Here is a 16,134-nt window from a genome sequence, read left to right as displayed (position 1 = left end):
ACTGTGTACATATACAAGGAAGGTACATTTCTCAAAACAAGATGCACCACTGCCTGCCTACACTTTTGAAACTTAATAATAGAACTACGCTTATAATACAAAACGAGAACTGGCTGCAATGAATTTACGTAGCGTACCAGGCAGGCTATATATACATTTGGCACTTTTTAGTATGTTTGTGTGTTGTTTTTAATAAGCTTAATATTTTTTAATAAGCTCAATATGTAATAGGCCTTTCAGAAAGCAATAATTATTGTCTTCTACAATAATGGCATTATAAAACAGCGTCACCGATTATTATGGCAATGTTACTTATACTCGAGATTCTCGTGAAACAATCGAGTGCATGTAGGCTCATAAGAGAAACACTGTGCTCTGCATGTCGTAGAGACTGCCGACCAAACGAGCGTATGATTTATTCACGGTTCTGATACTGTTGTGTTCTGGGTTTTCGGTTTCGGAATGACATGTGAGGATGCCAGGGAGGCCGCTCTGGCATCCCGGATTTCAAGGCGACTGTAAAATAAAACCAGGTGTGTTGGGTAACCGTGGAGAGCGGTTGTGGTTCTTCTCTTCGGCGCTTTGCGCCAACCCGCGTGTTCGGGCTGGTCGGCGTCCCCGCCGGCCGCGTACGTCTCCGTCGGCCGTCTTCTTCTGCTTCGTTGGGACCAGCCAGCCCCCAACACAGCAATAACGACGAGGATGGGATAGAACCCATTTCGTTCTCCGTGTTCGTCCTTTTTCTTGCTTCTAATGGACCCACCCTGCTAACCCTAGACGCTCTTTGTTCCCAGCAAGGTGGCTACTGCGTGCTGCGTCGCTTCATTCCTTCTTCATTCAGCTACGCTGCCTTTGTCGTCTTCTTCAAACAGTGTATTGGCGTCATTGTCTTCTCGTCTGCACCTCTCCATTCTTGTTGCTTGAAATGGCGTCTCCTATTCCACCTCCCCTATTTCTTCATTCGCCCGGAGACCCGCCACTTCCATGGGCGGACTGGAAATTGGTGTTTCAGGCCTACGCAGACGCGGCCGGGGAGGACGCCAGCAAGCCCGAGCTTCATAAAGCCCTGCTGCTCAATGCGTTGGGCCCTGCCGGGTTAAAGCTCTTCTATACTTTGGAAGCCACCAACGCGTCGCCGACGCCAGCGTCGGGCGATGCCTTCAAGAATGCTGTTGCTCTTTTCGATGAGCATTTTAAAGATGTCTCGTGCGATTATCTCGCACGCGTAAAATTCCAAGAAAAGCGACAATTGCCGGGCGAGCCAGTCGCCGAGTTCATTTCTTCTCTTCGAACTCTCGCCGCGTCGTGCGGCTTCGGCGCGCTCGAGGATGATATGATCCGCCATCAGCTTTTCACCGGGGTAGCCTCGCAAAACGTCCGCTGCCGCATGCTCCAAAAGGGCTCCTCGATTTCATTATCCAAAGCCCTCTCGATTGCGCGAGAGGACGAGCTTATTCGCTCCCAGTTGGAGCAATTCGCTCCGCATTCAGTGCAGCAACTTTCTGCTGTGGGGGGGCCAAGGCGGCGGCTCTTTGTTTCACGGGACGCGTCAACATGGCGGCCCTTCATCTTCGTTTCGGCGCGGCGGCCAACATGGACGCCCGCCTGCACAGTCCTTCCGTGGCGGCCAACATGGCGGCCTCTCTGCGTCGCGGGGGGGTGCGACTGTTCTCACAACAAATCCGTGCAGGGCGGGGCCTCGCAGCGATAACGTCTTTTTTTTTTCTTTCTGTCTCTCTTTCTCTCCGTTTGACGGCGCGGTACGCGGTCGCTGTGGTTTATTTTATGCGGACGATATCGTCTTATTTGCGGACAGTCGAGATGATATACAACAGCAGCTGGCGAATATATGCGGAACGGAAGGTGAAGCTCTTGGACTAGGATTCAGTGTAACGAAGTGTGGTTTGATGGTATTCAATGATCCCTGTGATCAGACGGTGTCCCTACAAGGCCAAGAAATACCGAGGGTAAGTGAATACAAGTACCTTGGAGTATGGGTAAATGAGAGTGATAGATACATGGAGGTACAGGAAAAAGCCTCGGCAGCAAAAGGAAAGAGGAATGCGGCAATAATGAAGCACAGAGCGTTGTGGGGATACAATAGGTATGAGGTGCTTCGAGGTCTGTGGAAGGGTGTAATGGTTCCAGGGCTTACTTTTGGGAACTCAGTGGTGTGCATGAGGGCAGAGGTGCAATCGGGAATGGATGTAAATGAAAGGACTGTGGGACGCCTCGCGTTGGGTGCTCACGGGAAGACGACAAACGAGGCTGTAAAGGGCGATATGGGGTGGGCAGGTTTTGAGGCGAGGGAAGCGCAGAGCAAAATAAGGTTCGAAGAAAGGCTAAGAAATATGAAGGAGAGTAGATGGGCAGAGAAGGTGTTCCGTTATTTGTATAGGAAGAGCGTGGACACACAGTGGAGAAAAAGAACTAAAAGACTCACTAGTAAATATACGGCTGGTATTGTGAGCCATATGTCAACAAAGAGCGTTAAGGGAAAAGTCAGGGAGGCGGAGAGGATTTACTAGATGGCAGCTATGGAGAAAAAACCGGCTTTGAGTAACTACCGAAAGGGCAAAAATGAAATAAGGAGGGAGGCATTTTACGATAATTCAAGGGGAAGCGCTTTACTGTTTGAAGCGAGATCGGGTTGCCTTAGAACGCGTAGTTATAAAGCAAGATTCAGTAAAGAAGAAGAACAATGCACATGCTGCGGGAAAGATAAGGAAACGGTGGAGCATGTTCTGATTGAATGTGGAGATATCCACCCAGGTGTACGTTTGGGCACGAGCCTACAGGAAGCCTTGGGTTTTAGGGACAACAATGGAAAGCTGAACACACCCGCGATTGAAATAAGTAAGAGACGGTTAGAGTATTGGTGGCAGAAAATTAGAGAGAAAGGACAAAAATAAATATTGGAAAAATAAAATATGGACAGTGTGCCGTAAATGGCAGAGAACTTAAGCTGAAAATTTACCTTTTTTCCATTAAGATAGAATTTATCGAAGTAGAGGCATTAGGCCAACATAAAAAAAAGAAAAAAGGTTTTTTTTTTGTCGAGCCTGGTGGCATACTTGTCACCACCCCGTTATAAAGGGGACGCTCATAGCATCCATCCATCCATTCGTGGTGGCGTGCACTCCACGTGAGTGAGAAGCGTGCACTGTCTTGTTAAGTAGCCGGAAAATCGGAACGCAACGATGAGCGAGCCTCCTGACCGACAGAAGGTGATCGAAAAGTACTTCCAAGGATTACGTCATGACGACGGTTACTCTCATGGTTACCTGAAGTCAGACGAAGAGCTAAAGCTTTTTGAGAGGTCCCTGGCTGCCGTCAACGAGAGGTATGCTGTGCGGACATCAAGAGACCTGAGCAAGTCGTCTAAATGTGAGGATGTCTCGATTGCTCTTAATGTATTGATCTGCGCGTAGATCTAGCATTGAAACACGCAGTAGTAATTTAAACCAGCTAGGGACACGACTGGACAGGCTTCTTCTCAGTTGCGGTTATTGGTTTTCGCCTTTTTGAAGTTAGGGTTAGGTATCATTGTTTTCGTTACCGGTTCACAGTTCCCCTGGAACCGATTCATTTCGGTGTGAGTGAAGTATTGTTCGGATTACCGGGACATGACCCCATCTTCAGAGATTCTCTAAGTATTATTGGAGCTGTAATTGGCGCCTTGTCTGTGTCTGCGTGTTTCTTTGGTCCCCGTTGCTTAGCGCCCCAAATTTTTCAGTTGTAACTGAACTGTATTTTTTCGGTTTTAGTCATGACTAGCACCGCGCTAGAAAGCTAATTGTGACACGGCCGTGCGTGCCATCCGTGGTCCTCCAGGAAGTGTGAATTAGACGTCTAGAGCAAGGCGGGCCTGATGTTGAACGCTGTATATGAGAAGCTGAAGGGTCAGGGTGGAGTTTTTTTGCCCAATTAAATTAAAATCCCAAGACCCAACCAAACTGTAACGTGTTTGTACTGCTTGTAAGTTGGAACATAAAAACCGCATAAAATGTCTGGGTAATTGTAAATAATAATAATGATAATTATATTTATTACTCTGGTTGACGAAAGCCAGAATTTCTTGCCAGAGGCAGCGCATCTTAAAGTTTTTTTTGCTGCCATTACACAAAAACTAAAACAAGATTTGATATTGCCCTCTGCCATGCATAAAACTAGGTGCCTTCATTAAATCATCATTATTGTTTATTTTCAGCCAATGTCGTCTTCTCCATGATCCACTGCGGATCTCGAATCTCTCTGGACAATGTGCCGTTCCAAGTTGTCAAGGAAACCGTCAAAGTGTGCATATTTGGAACGGAGTACTACAAGAAAACTCAGGAGAAAAAAAAAACAGGTATGATACCTGGTGATGCACTTCCAAAAGTTTCGATCTCATGCACATATCCAGCAGTCTTCCAGTTCAAAGATTGTGTGTAGGCAGTGTAAAGAAGATTTACTTTAAGTTACTACAAGTTTACACGAGAAATATTGTTAACTTCATTTACAGAGTTCAAGTACCACTGACTGGCAGAAGGAGGTGTACGAGAAGAAGCGGGTGAACCTCCAAGGCACAAAGAAGAAGCGGTGCGCAGCAACAATGAATTTGAAGTGGATTGAGTTGTACCCAGATTTCCAGGTATGTAATGTGCAATGAGAAGTAAAAAATAATTCCAGATTAATTTCTCGGAATCTTTATCATGTCATTTATGATTGTGCAATCCGACACAACACAGTTGGTTGAAGATCATTATGGTTTCAAGCAGCGCAACAAGATGAGGGCAAAGTCAAGATGAGACAGGATGAGACAGAAGACAGCGCTTTATATTTCCACCATTGCCAGTATGTATATACCTGGGAAATAGCAAGATAAACAGAGTGTGAAAGATAAAATGAGCACAACGCATACAGTCTCGGCATCTAATTCAAGACTGTATGTGTTTTGTGCTTTGCGCTCTTATTTTGCTATTTCCCACATGTATACATACTGGCAATAGTGGAAATATACTTCAAGCTATTAGTTCAGCGCTGTCTTATGTCTCATCTTGACTTCGCCGTCATCTTGTCGCACTGTTTGAAACCATTAAATATGATCGGTGTACTTAACAGTGCCTGCTTTCTAGGTGGATGTGCCCCAGCCATGCGGCCAGACAAGAGAGGGTCGTCTGAAAGCCAACAAGGCCAAGGAGCTGCAGGAGGCACTTGACGCACAGCAGCAGACTGTGGCCAAAGAGACGCGGGTATATGTTAGGATTGCCGACTGCAGTTCCCATCAAAACCATGGTTTCGAGGACATGGAAGCTTTCAGCCAAAACATGGACAAGAGCGTTGCTGAGCGAATTCAGATGATGGCAGGAGACGGAATTACTTCTGTATCAGATGTGAAAAAGTGCCTTCACTATTTTGTGCAAGACGTACTTTTTGCGAACAAGGAGAAGCCTGATAGCAGCTGCAGGGCCTTTTTCCCAACACATCGTGACATCAGCAACCAGATCCAAGCTGTGCTTAAGAAAGACCGCTTCAGCACAGTTGATAAAGAGATTGCTATAATCCTAATTGAAAAGATCTGGGGTGAGCAAACCGAATCCTCCGTTGTCTATCGGCCGTATGCAGCACGCAGCTTCGTGAGTAGCAGCGACTCGGACAACGTGGAAGAGGGCGTTGCCAGCGAGTGTGAAGACACGTTGCTGTTTTGCTTCCAAACAAAATTCATAAGGAGCATGCTTAAAAAGTACGGAGGCTCAGTAGTTTCCCTGGACGCAACGCACAAGACGAGTGACTATGCCCTACTACTTTTCTTGCTTGTCGTGAAAACACCGTCGGGATACACACCAGCTGGTGTGTTTATCATACAGTTCAAGACGGCCCACTGTATCGCTGAGGCTTTAGACGTTTTCAAGCAGTGGTGTGACAACTACTCCCCTCAATACTGGATGGTGGATTATAGCAAGGCAGAAATAAGTGCCATCAAGCAAGTGTTTCCAGAGAGTCAAATCTCCATCTGTGACTTCCAAAGACTACAGGTATGGCAGAGGAGGCTGCGCAGAAAGGAAAACAACATATCCCATCCAGATGAGGCCCTGAGACTCATGAAACACGTAGCCAGTGCTTCAAATCAGCATGACTTTGACAAGGCGGTTGAAGTCCTTGTTGACTCTGAGTAATTGAAAAACGAAAGATTCCGCAGTTACTTTGAAGAAGTGTGGCTGTCAGTAAAGGAGCTGTGGGTCATGTCTTACAGGCTGGAGTTTGACGTTGTGTTGACCAAAAATAACGGCATTGAGGCCCAAAACCGCGTGTTGAAGGCACAGTACGTGAAAAGTTCCAGCGGGAAACGGTTGTTAACATCCCTGATCATGACTGTCGTTCATGGCTACCTTCACCACAAAGAAGCGAAATTCCATGAGGCAGCAAGGAGGCAGTTATCAGCGTACAGACAGTACAGTGAAAATGTTCCTGCATACCTGCACAACCGGCCTCATGGGTTCGTTAAGCATATGCTGAGACGGCTCGTTAACGCAGAGGAATACACCCCCACAGACATGGAAGAGCTCCCCGTTGAAGGTGTGTTTACGGTTCATTCTGAAAGAAGTGATGACGATCTGTACACTGTCGACTTCACCAAGCCATCGTGTACCTGCCCTGATTTCAGGAAGCACAAGTACCCATGCAAGCACTTTTGTGTTGTTTTTAAGTACAGCGACAGGTGGGGCTTTTCCTCTCTTCCGCAGAGTTACCTGAATCGACCGCAAATTGCTCTTGGAAGCTGTCCAGACTCCGAAACAAGTTCCGAGATTCCCCTTGTCAATCAGCCCAGCCCTTCTGAAGTGTCTTCACAGGATCTTGGTACAGCAGCATCAGAGTCAGACATTCCCTTTGTCAATGAGACCAGCTTTTGTGAAGTGCCTTTACAGCCTGGGGTTACTATGTTTCCTGGGACAGCAGCCCTCTCAGTGTCAGAGCTACACAAAAGTATAACCGAGGAATTGGAAAAGTGCAGTTCCCTCATTTACTGCTGCCATGACGTTCAAACACTGGTGGAGGCTAGGGGCTTATTGCAAGCCACCTTCCGTAAGCTGGCTGAATCTGTGCCACAGAGTTCTGGCCTTTACATTCGGGGCTCACCGACAAAAGGATGCTCGTCTTTGAAGCCTCTTCCGAAAAGAAGACGCCTATAGTGTGCTGTCACTCTGCCATTGACGGGAGATTTGACTGCTAGGAAAGGATCGGGGGAAACGGTAGAGATGGACCACTCGGTGATTTTTTTTTCATTATTTTTTGAAAAATTGCAATTGTTGCAAGACTATTTTACCATTCATAACTTTGGCCTAAACACAGTGTTTGGACATCTTTGTGAATAATTTTTAGAATGTTTAGAGCTTTTAAGATTAATATGGTAAGTTTTATACTAGACTTCATTATAGTCATGCAATTGTGACATTGGCAACGACTGTGTATGTGTATAAATGCAGCCGTATTTTTTTGTGTTGGTGATACTCTCAATTCAGAGAGTGTGTGAAAGTATGTTTTTAGGCTTCTGCTTTCAATATATGTGTATAAAACTGTTTGTAAAGTTGCATTCTTTCTGTACTTGCTACGGACGTGCTTGCTTTTATACTTTCCTTTTGACATTTTGATATAGTACCTGTTTTATGTGAAAGCATGCTGGTACATTTTTTTGGGTGGTCATTTCAAGATGTATTCATAGCGTGCTTGTAATATCCATAGACTGTAAATAAACCAAATGTGAGAGAATGCGTACTGTGCACAGAAAGTTTACTGTGAAAATGTGAAGTATGGTTACCTACACAGCAGAGCAATTTCATCAAGACTGCTGCAACAGCTGTGACCGGTTGATGTAGAGGGTGGGCAAACAAACTGGCCTTTTTTTTAGGGCAACTATGGGAACTACCCCCTCAGTGAAACGCTTTAGGTATACATATTGATACTGCAAAGGAAAGTTTGGCGTCCACCTAAATGTGGATGTCAAACTTTTCTTTGCAGAATCTTACTCCACCTTGGGGGTTTCCCCTAAATCTGGTCCATATTGATACTACTGACTTGGGCGAGCTGCTTAATTATTCAATCTGAAACTTTTTAAATGGCACCATATGGGAATGGGGATATAAAAAGGGGTTGCATAAGGAACACGAACGCACAAGAAAATATTACCGGAAGGTGATCGTGTCAAGTTAGCATTTATCAGCTAGTATTTTTGAACCAAAATCTTTAACATGTACATTTAGTGTCGTGAAAATAGAAATGGTCAACGTAGAGCTGCCTAGTTTTTGCCCATCATGTATACAAAACATGCAACCCAATGTATGGTGCATACTACATAGCCTTTCCATGCAAAGGAGAGAAGCCTCATGAACCCTCTTCTTTGTGCCTTGGAGGTTTGTTCACTTTTTCCGTACACTCCTTCGGCCAATCAGCGGTACTTGCATGCTGTAAATGAAATGAAGAATATTCATTTCTGGTGTTTTGCATGGTAACAGACACACAGGTCGGCTTTGATAAGTGAAAAAAAAAAACAAGCCCATGTTTTTATAGTTCACACCAGGGATGTAGCCATGATTTTCTTTCGCTCGCAACTACTGATGGAGGGAAGGCATGGCAAAACGTCAAAGGTGGGAGAGGAGGTACAGGAGGTCCCAGCAAAACTGAGCATTTCGGTGTGCAGCAACCCCCGGCTATGTGTCTTGTTCACAGTCATAATGCTCTTGGGCTTTTCCAAAATGTATTCATTGGCTAGAAATACCCTAAGGGCCCCAAAAGGGGCATATGTATAAGGGAAAATACGTTAAATACAGCTGCCGCAAAGTATACACCTTACACTGCCTGCACACAATCTTTGAACTGGAAGGCTACTGCATATCTGAATGAGATTGAAACGTTTGCAAGTGCATCACGATGTAACATATGTGGTCTTCTTTTTCTCCTGTGTCTTCTGCTAGTATTCCATTTCAGATATGCATACTTTGACGGTTCCCTTGACAACTGGAAATGGCACATTGTCCAGAGGGATTTGAAATCTGCAGTGGATCACGGAGAAGACGACATTGGCTGAGAATAAACAATAAAGAGGATTTAATGAAGGCACCTAGTTTTATGCATGGCAGAGGGCAATATCAAACCTCGTTTTAGTTTTTGTGTAATGGCAGCAAAAAACTTTAAGATGCGCTGCCCCTGGCAAGAAATTCTGGCTGGCTTTCTTCAACCAGAATAATAAATATAATTATCATTATTATTATTAATTACCCAGACTTTTTTCGTATGGCATTTAAGTTATAGCTTACAAGCAGCACCAACACGTTACAGTTTGGTTGGGCCTTGGGTTTTTAATACAACACTACAAAAAAGCTCGACGCTGACGCTTCAGCTTCTCATATGAGTTCAACATCGGGCCTACCTCGCTCTAACGTGTAATTCACACTTTTAGCAGGACCAGGGATGGCACATACGGATGTGTCACGAATAACCCAACCACAATTCGTGTCTCGTGTTGTGCTCGATTGCTTTTTCGGTGTTGAAAATAACATAAATGTTAATTCTGAAACGCACAAATGGAAACAAAATAAACGCCCAAGCGCAGCTCTGCCTCGAATTCAAGGCAATTATCTAAAGAGCACAGGAGCAGAATAGATAAGGTATGTGACCCTATGGCAGACCTTTAATTTTTTTAAAGTCATGATTAGCTTGCATGCACTGTTCTATTCATGACTGGAACCCGAAACTAAAACAGTTCACTTCCAATAACGTTTCTTAAAATTTCTGAAGATCGGGTCATGTCCCGGACCCGGTACTCCACTCAAACCGAAATGAATCGGTGCCAGGGAAACTGAACCGGCAACCAGAACAATGATAACCCGACCTTCAAAAAGGCGAAAACCAATCAATTGTCTAGTGTTGCACTAACCGCAACTGCAAACAAGCCTGTCCTGCCGTGTTGAGTCCCTTCATCTACGTGTTTCAATGCTAAATCTACGTGCACAGCAAAACATTAGGAAGCAATCGAGACATTCTTACATGTAGGTCTCTTGATGTCCGCACAGCATACCTCCCGTTGACAACAGCCAAGGACCTCTCAACAGCTTAATATTCAACAGCTTAATATGACAAGACAGCGCACGCCGCCACAGAACAGGAAGACGCCGCGCACAGTGTACAGCCACAGAACAGCACACAGCGAACCAAGTCTAGGTCGTGTTGAGCGAACGCTCTGCTAAACAGAGAGGGAGGGAGAGAGAGGAAAAAGGAAATGGTGGCTACGTCCTCGCGGCAACGCCCCGCCCTGCATGGATTTGTTGTGAGAACAGTCGCACCCGTCGCGGGGGTGAGGAAGCCGGCAATATGGCGACCCCATTCCGCCAAATTCTGGTTTTCAGGAACAGCACCGAGCTCCTAACTCGCGTTCGCAATTTTCTTCTCCAAGCGCTACCGCGCATTGCTTTCGTTGCGGATCGGCTCGGCATTTAGCCAATTTCGCGCAGTGTCCCGCGAGAAACCGCACTTGTCTTCCGTGCGGAAAAATCGGACATTTTCAGTCCGTATGCAATTCCCGTCCAGCAAATCTTCCTGAACCAGTTTCTTCGTCCACTCCTTCGAGCACTTCGAGACCAATACGGTCACCGTTTTAAATGTGGATGGCCTCCACACTACGTCCGAGCCCAGCATCGTAGCTTCAGTGGGCCATGTGCCCTTGTCATTTCTCGTGGACACTGGTGCCCGTCTCTTTAATCAGTTCCGCTGACTTTCATAGTCATTTTTCCAACATTCGGCTTTTGCCTTCACACGTCGTTCTACAAACATATTCCAAGGAAACGATTGATAATTTAGATCATTTTACAGCTCAGGTCTCCTATCGCAGTGGCACTGCTTTCATTACTTTTTATGTAACTGCCAATGGCAGCTCGCTTTTGGGACGTGATGCCATCAGGGCTTCGTCCATCAACATCGTCAGTGCGTCTATGACGTGTGCTCAAGTCGACGTCCAAGATCATCTTCCGGCCAACGCGCCTTCTGAATTTCACCACATGTTCACCCGTGAACTGGGTTGTGTGCGCGGTTTTGTGCATAAAGTGATGCGTCGACCAGGTGTGTGCCCTGTGCGTGCCAAGCTGTGCCGCATTCCTCTTCTTCTCCGTGAGCAAGTCTCTGCGGAACTGTCTCGCCTTCAAGCCAGCGGAATCATCGAGCCTGTCTCTGCTTCCGACTGGGTTTCTCCACTGGTCGTCGTCAAGAAAAAAGATGGATCCCTTCGACTATGCGTCGACTTACGAGAACTGAACAAGGCGATCGTCGTAGACGTGTTTCCACTTCCTCACATTCAAGAACTGCTTCATCAGCTCTCCGGAGCGGTATGTTTCTCCAAGCTGGACCTCGCGTCTGCTTATCACCAAGTTGAACTTTCTGAGTGCAGTAGAGACCTAACCACATTTGTATCGCACGAAGGCTTGTTTCGGTTTCACCGCGTGTGTTTCGGGCTTGCATCTGCCCCTGCAGTGTTTCAGAAAATGATGTCAATTATTTTTAAGGGTTGTAATGGCGCCCTTTGTTACTTGGATGACATTTTGGTGTGGGGACGTACTCGCGAAGAGCACGATGCTAACTTGCACACTGTTCTCAACCGCATCAGTGAATGTGGTATGAAACTTAATAACAAGGGCATTTTTTCTGTGAATGAGTAACAATTTCTAGGACATAATGTCAGTTCCCGCGGTTTGACACCTGTTGAATCTAAAGTTCAGGCCATTGTCAATGCCCCACGGCCTACTGATGCCAAAACCTTGCAATCTTTTTTAGGTCTTGTTGGTTATTATGCCAAGTTTGTCCCTCACTATGCTGATGTTGTTGAACCACTGCGTACTCTACTTCGTCAAGCACAGCCTTTTAGCTGGTCAGCTGAAGCTGAGCAGAGCTTCATTCGAGTTAAGTCAATACTGGCCTCAAAGCCAGCTGTTAGTATTTTCAATGAGAAGCTTCCCATCGTCATCATGACGGATGCGTCCGATGTTGGACTGGGAGCAGTGTTTCAACAACTCAGAGATGATCAGCTGATCACTATTGCTTTTGCATCTCGTACATTGACCCCTGCTGAACGCAGATATTCAGTAGGAGAGCGTGAAGCTCTCGCGTGTCTTTTTGCCTGTAAGAAATGGCATGTTTACTTGTGGGGCCGGCACTTCACATTACGTACAGATCACCAAGCACTAGTTGCTCTTCTTTCTGCAGGATCCGAAGGCCGCCGCCCCATTCGCATTTCCCGTTGGTGTGACAAACTCATGTATTATAATTTCAGTGTTCAATATTGTAAGGGTTCTAATAATGTGGTTGTGATGCACTGTCGCGCCTTCCTCTTTAGATACCGGTTACTGAAGAGCGGGATGAGAAAGTTGTTTCATTAGTTACTTCCTGCATTACTAAAGCTGAGCTTCAGGCAGCTACAGCTGCAGATTCCACTTTGTCTCAAGTTTTCAAAAATTTACGTGAAGGATGGCCTTCCAAAGGTGCTCTTGCTTCTGAATTCTTGCCTTACTTCGCAGTCTGACAGGAACTGTCTTGTGTCGAGGACTTGCTTTTCCGCGATGACCGCGTGATTCCCCCTGCTTTTTTCCGTAACAAGCTAATACAGCTTGCCCATGAGGCCCATCCAGGCATTGTCCGCACCAAAGAGAATCTCCGAGACAGGTACTGGTGGCCAGCCTTAGACAAGCAGGTCGAGCATGCAGTTTGCAACTGCCATATATGTCAGGCAGCTGACAAGTCTGCCAAACCTGCATTTTCTCCATTGCAGCCAGTCCAGTGGCCTGATCGGCGTTGGCAGAAACTCGGCATGGACATCATCGGTCCTTTGCATAATGTTCCGCAAAATGCCCGGTTCATTGTTTCTCTCATCGACTACCATTCCAAATGGCCAGAGCTTTGTTTCACACATACGGTTACTTCTGAGGTCATCATTGAGTTTCTGTCTTCAATCTTCAGCCGGGAAGGTTTTCCTGATGCCATAGTTACGGACAATGGTCCACAGTTTCAGTCCCAACATTTCGAGGCTTTTCTTTCCCAACGAGGAATTCAGCACTTGAGGTCATCAGTTTTCTATGCCCCATCAAATGGGCAAATCGAGCGCTTTAATCGTGTTCTGAAGGAACATATCCAGATCGCCCAATTAGAGCACCGTCCCCTCAAGCAAGTCTTGACTAAATGTTTAGCTTCGTACAGGTTCACACCACAAGGCACCACTGGAGTGTCTCCTGCTCAACTTCTCCATGGTAGGCAACCGCGAGTTGCTCTGGACATAGTCTCTTTGCCTCGTAACATAGCAGTGTCTTCTCCTGATCAAATCCGTACCAGAGTTTTTTCCCATCAACAAGCAATGAAAAAGTATGTCGACACGCGTCGAGGTGCAAAGCAGTCCAAAGTTCTCACTGGCGATCTAGTCAAGATTTGTGTGCCAGGCAAGCGCCTTAAGTATCGGGGTCCTTACAAAGTCTTGGGCCAGGTTAGCCCCACTTCGTTTCGCTTAAGTGATGGTAACATCTGGAATGCTTCGCGCCTTGTTATTTTCCATACGGATTCGCCTTCAACACCTAAAAGTCTTCCCCATCACGTTCCGTCCGCGCCTTTCAACTATCCATCAGATTATTACATGTGGCCTCCATGTACAGGCATTTCTTCTTCAAGAAGGGAGGAGTTACCAGTCTGTGTCGCGGGTTCAAGTACACGAAGTCTTACGGTTCACTTCGAACCTTCATATTTGGCTGAGATCGTTGAACCAGACTTCGGTCCGCAAAATTCTTCCGAAGCTCATGCTGCGAGCTCTGATGAGACCGCGAATTTTAACGCTCGTTCAGAGCATTCACAATCTTCTACTGCTCTTGATGTGTCACATCAGAGCACAAGTGACCAAGGTGCAGAGACACCTGATTCTACACCCAAAAGGGCCCGCCCTAAGCGGAAGCGGCAGAAGCCGCGTCGGTTCGAAGACTACGGGATGTAAAACTCTTGTTCATTACTGTTCGTGAACATTATTGTTCTGTACAAAGGTCCAATGCATCCAAATCTATATTGTACAGAGTTGCATACATTTTTTCAGTGCATTTTCAGGACTCATAGTGTGTGAGTTCGGTGTGCCGTGCTCTGAATTTTCATGTGTTCTAACGTACATACCTTGTATATACTTTGGTATCGATCATGTATAAATATAAACAGTGTATAGGTGAACTTTTTTTCGAGGAGGGGATGATTGTTGTGTTCTGGGTTTTTGGTTTCGGAATGACATGTGAGGATGCCAGGGGGCGCCGCTCTAGCATCCCGGATTTCAAGGCGACTGTAAAATAAAACCAGGTGTGTTGGGTAACCGTAGAGAGCGGTTGTTCTTCTCTTCGGCGCTTTGCGCCAACCCGCGTGTTCGGGCTGGTCGGCGTCCCCGCCAGCCGCGTACGTCTCCGTCGGCCGTCTTCTTCTGCTTCGTCTGGACCAGCCAGCCCCCAACACAGCAGATACTTCTCCTCTCTTTGTTGTTTCCGAGTAGCCACTTATGATGTCGTGCAGCTCAAAGCGCTGATTGAGTAAAAAGCTAGGCGGATCGGTGCAAACTTTGATTGGCGTTTTTTTTTTTTCTGAGTGCAGGCTTTTGAAACAGTAAATGTATCGACGCAATTTCGGTGTGCATGCATATTCACTCTGCCACTATGGCGCGTAGCAGGTGCGTCCACTTATAAAGGTTCAGAAACGCTTTAAACGCGCTAAAAACTAGCAATTACACGCTTTCGCAGGGTCGGGCGCGCGCGCTCCCATCGCAGATGCTCCTGAGATTTTTAGTACCATGGGACTGCAGCGCCGCCGCTACTATCACCTGCTGGAGAATCAGCCAAGATGTGGCGCGGTCGCCTCGTTCACTCTACTGCCCCTTTTAGTACACTGTAACTCTGACTAGCGTCATATTGCTCTCTAGGCATTATCGGATAAAATTTTACGCTTGTAATTTACATGGCAGATGTTTGGTTTGTTTTTTTGAAAACGTTTACTCTATCACTTTATTTTGTTGGAAGTATGTTTAGCGCCACCTACAAGGCTGTCTCTTGTTCTCCTGTTTTGAGGCTACGCCTGGCACGGACCAATGGGAGTGCCCTCTCCTGGTATATCTGGCATTTGAAGCAAGATGGCTCTCAGTATAAATATAAGATCGGTTATTTCCACATCAGCCCCGATTAATTACCAGGCTGATGAGTTTTCTCTGTGTTTACTTACCGCATACATCGTCCACTCGCAGTGGGACGTTGGTTAGGCCCGTTCAGGGCATGAGGACGTGACCCGAACGCCCCAAAATCCGCGCATCTCGAAGTAGACGACGAAAGCGAACAGCAGGTCTCCAATTGCACGAGGCAGGCACGCGTTTTGTCTGGAACAGAGGCACCACTGGAATTCGGCTTCTTGTGGCAGTGCTCCGTTCTAGTGACCCTTGAAACGATGGCGGCGTGAAGTGTTTTCGTGCGCGGCGATCGCTTTTTGACACCCGGCCGAGCGGGTGCCAAGGCGACCGAACAAGAGCAACACCAAAGGAACACGTGAACCGCACCAGTGGACGACTTCAACGCCGACGCGCTCGAGTTGTGCGCATGATTCGACACAGTCGCTTCCATTCTGCATCGGTTTTCAACAGGCATCATGACGAGCAGGTATCGTAATACCGGATATATGCACATCATGATGGCGTTGATGCCAAGCGAAAATGCCGGGTGTTTTTTGGCTGCAGCTACGCTGATTGTCTTGGCGATGCTAAACCAGTTATTTTCGGTACAGTTATACTCGCCAGTATTTAATGAGGTAAAGTGTGGTGAACTGTGCGGTGGGATTCGTTTGCACCGCTTCGCCTATTTATCCTTCGATCGTTTCCCGCACCAGCAGTGATCGCGTGCGATGAGAAAATACGCGTGATGCATCGGGAAATGCTACGTACGCTGATTTGCATCGTCAACAGCAGTTAGCGAATGAAATAGTTCTTCCGTCATGCTTCAGTGGCGAGTTATTTGTCAAGCGTTATGCTGTTTAGGTAGTTGCAAGAACGCCGGAATTTAGAAGGTGGAGAGGGGAAGTTGAGACAATAGCAAGTCTGGATAGCAAGCATCAGCTCTTTCA

At 46.5% G+C, this 16,134-nt stretch overlaps 2 protein-coding genes across 8 annotated transcripts in view; both read left to right on the top strand.

Annotated features, from left to right (window-relative positions):
* The first annotated feature begins 3,273 nt into the window (after window positions 1-3,273).
* On the top strand, window positions 3,274-6,736 carry LOC142784928 (uncharacterized). The gene is made up of 4 exons (XM_075883290.1): window positions 3,274-3,387; window positions 4,211-4,351; window positions 4,505-4,633; window positions 5,118-6,736. Exons 2-4 carry the CDS (start codon window positions 4,262-4,264, stop codon window positions 6,156-6,158), a joined length of 1,260 nt encoding a protein of 419 aa, XP_075739405.1. The 5' UTR covers window positions 3,274-3,387; window positions 4,211-4,261; the 3' UTR covers window positions 6,159-6,736.
* Window positions 6,737-15,114: 8,378 nt separating this feature from the next.
* Window positions 15,115-16,134, top strand: part of Hel89B (histone acetyltransferase 1) — a 913,881-nt gene continuing 912,861 nt past the window's right edge. For 6 of the 7 annotated variants that reach the window (XR_012888773.1, XR_012888774.1, XM_037419311.2 and 3 more), the window contains exon 1: window positions 15,115-15,674. Coding sequence is in view for 5 of the 7 variants with exons in the window: in XM_037419311.2 (XP_037275208.2) it covers window positions 15,664-15,674 (11 nt within the window). In the remaining 2 variants the exon portion in view is untranslated. The remainder of the gene's footprint in view (window positions 15,675-16,134) is intronic. The other variant, XM_075883341.1, reaches the window with a different exon arrangement.

Source organism: Rhipicephalus microplus, unplaced genomic scaffold (genome assembly GCF_043290135.1).
Source record: "Rhipicephalus microplus isolate Deutch F79 unplaced genomic scaffold, USDA_Rmic scaffold_16, whole genome shotgun sequence".
Classification (NCBI taxonomy): domain Eukaryota; kingdom Metazoa; phylum Arthropoda; class Arachnida; order Ixodida; family Ixodidae; genus Rhipicephalus; species Rhipicephalus microplus.
Note: the sequence above shows the minus strand (reverse complement) of the source record. Positions and strands in the feature narration are given on the sequence as shown.

Bases quoted from the DNA above. Each gene is read 5' to 3' on its own strand.
- LOC142784928 (XM_075883290.1), top strand. From the start codon at position 4,262: ATGTGCCGTTCCAAGTTGTCAAGGAAACCGTCAAAGTGTGCATATTTG. The intron at 4,352-4,504 runs GTATGATACCTG...CTTCATTTACAG, and splicing joins TCAGGAGAAAAAAAAAACAG to AGTTCAAGTACCACTGACTG. The intron at 4,634-5,117 runs GTATGTAATGTG...CCTGCTTTCTAG, and splicing joins AGTTGTACCCAGATTTCCAG to GTGGATGTGCCCCAGCCATG.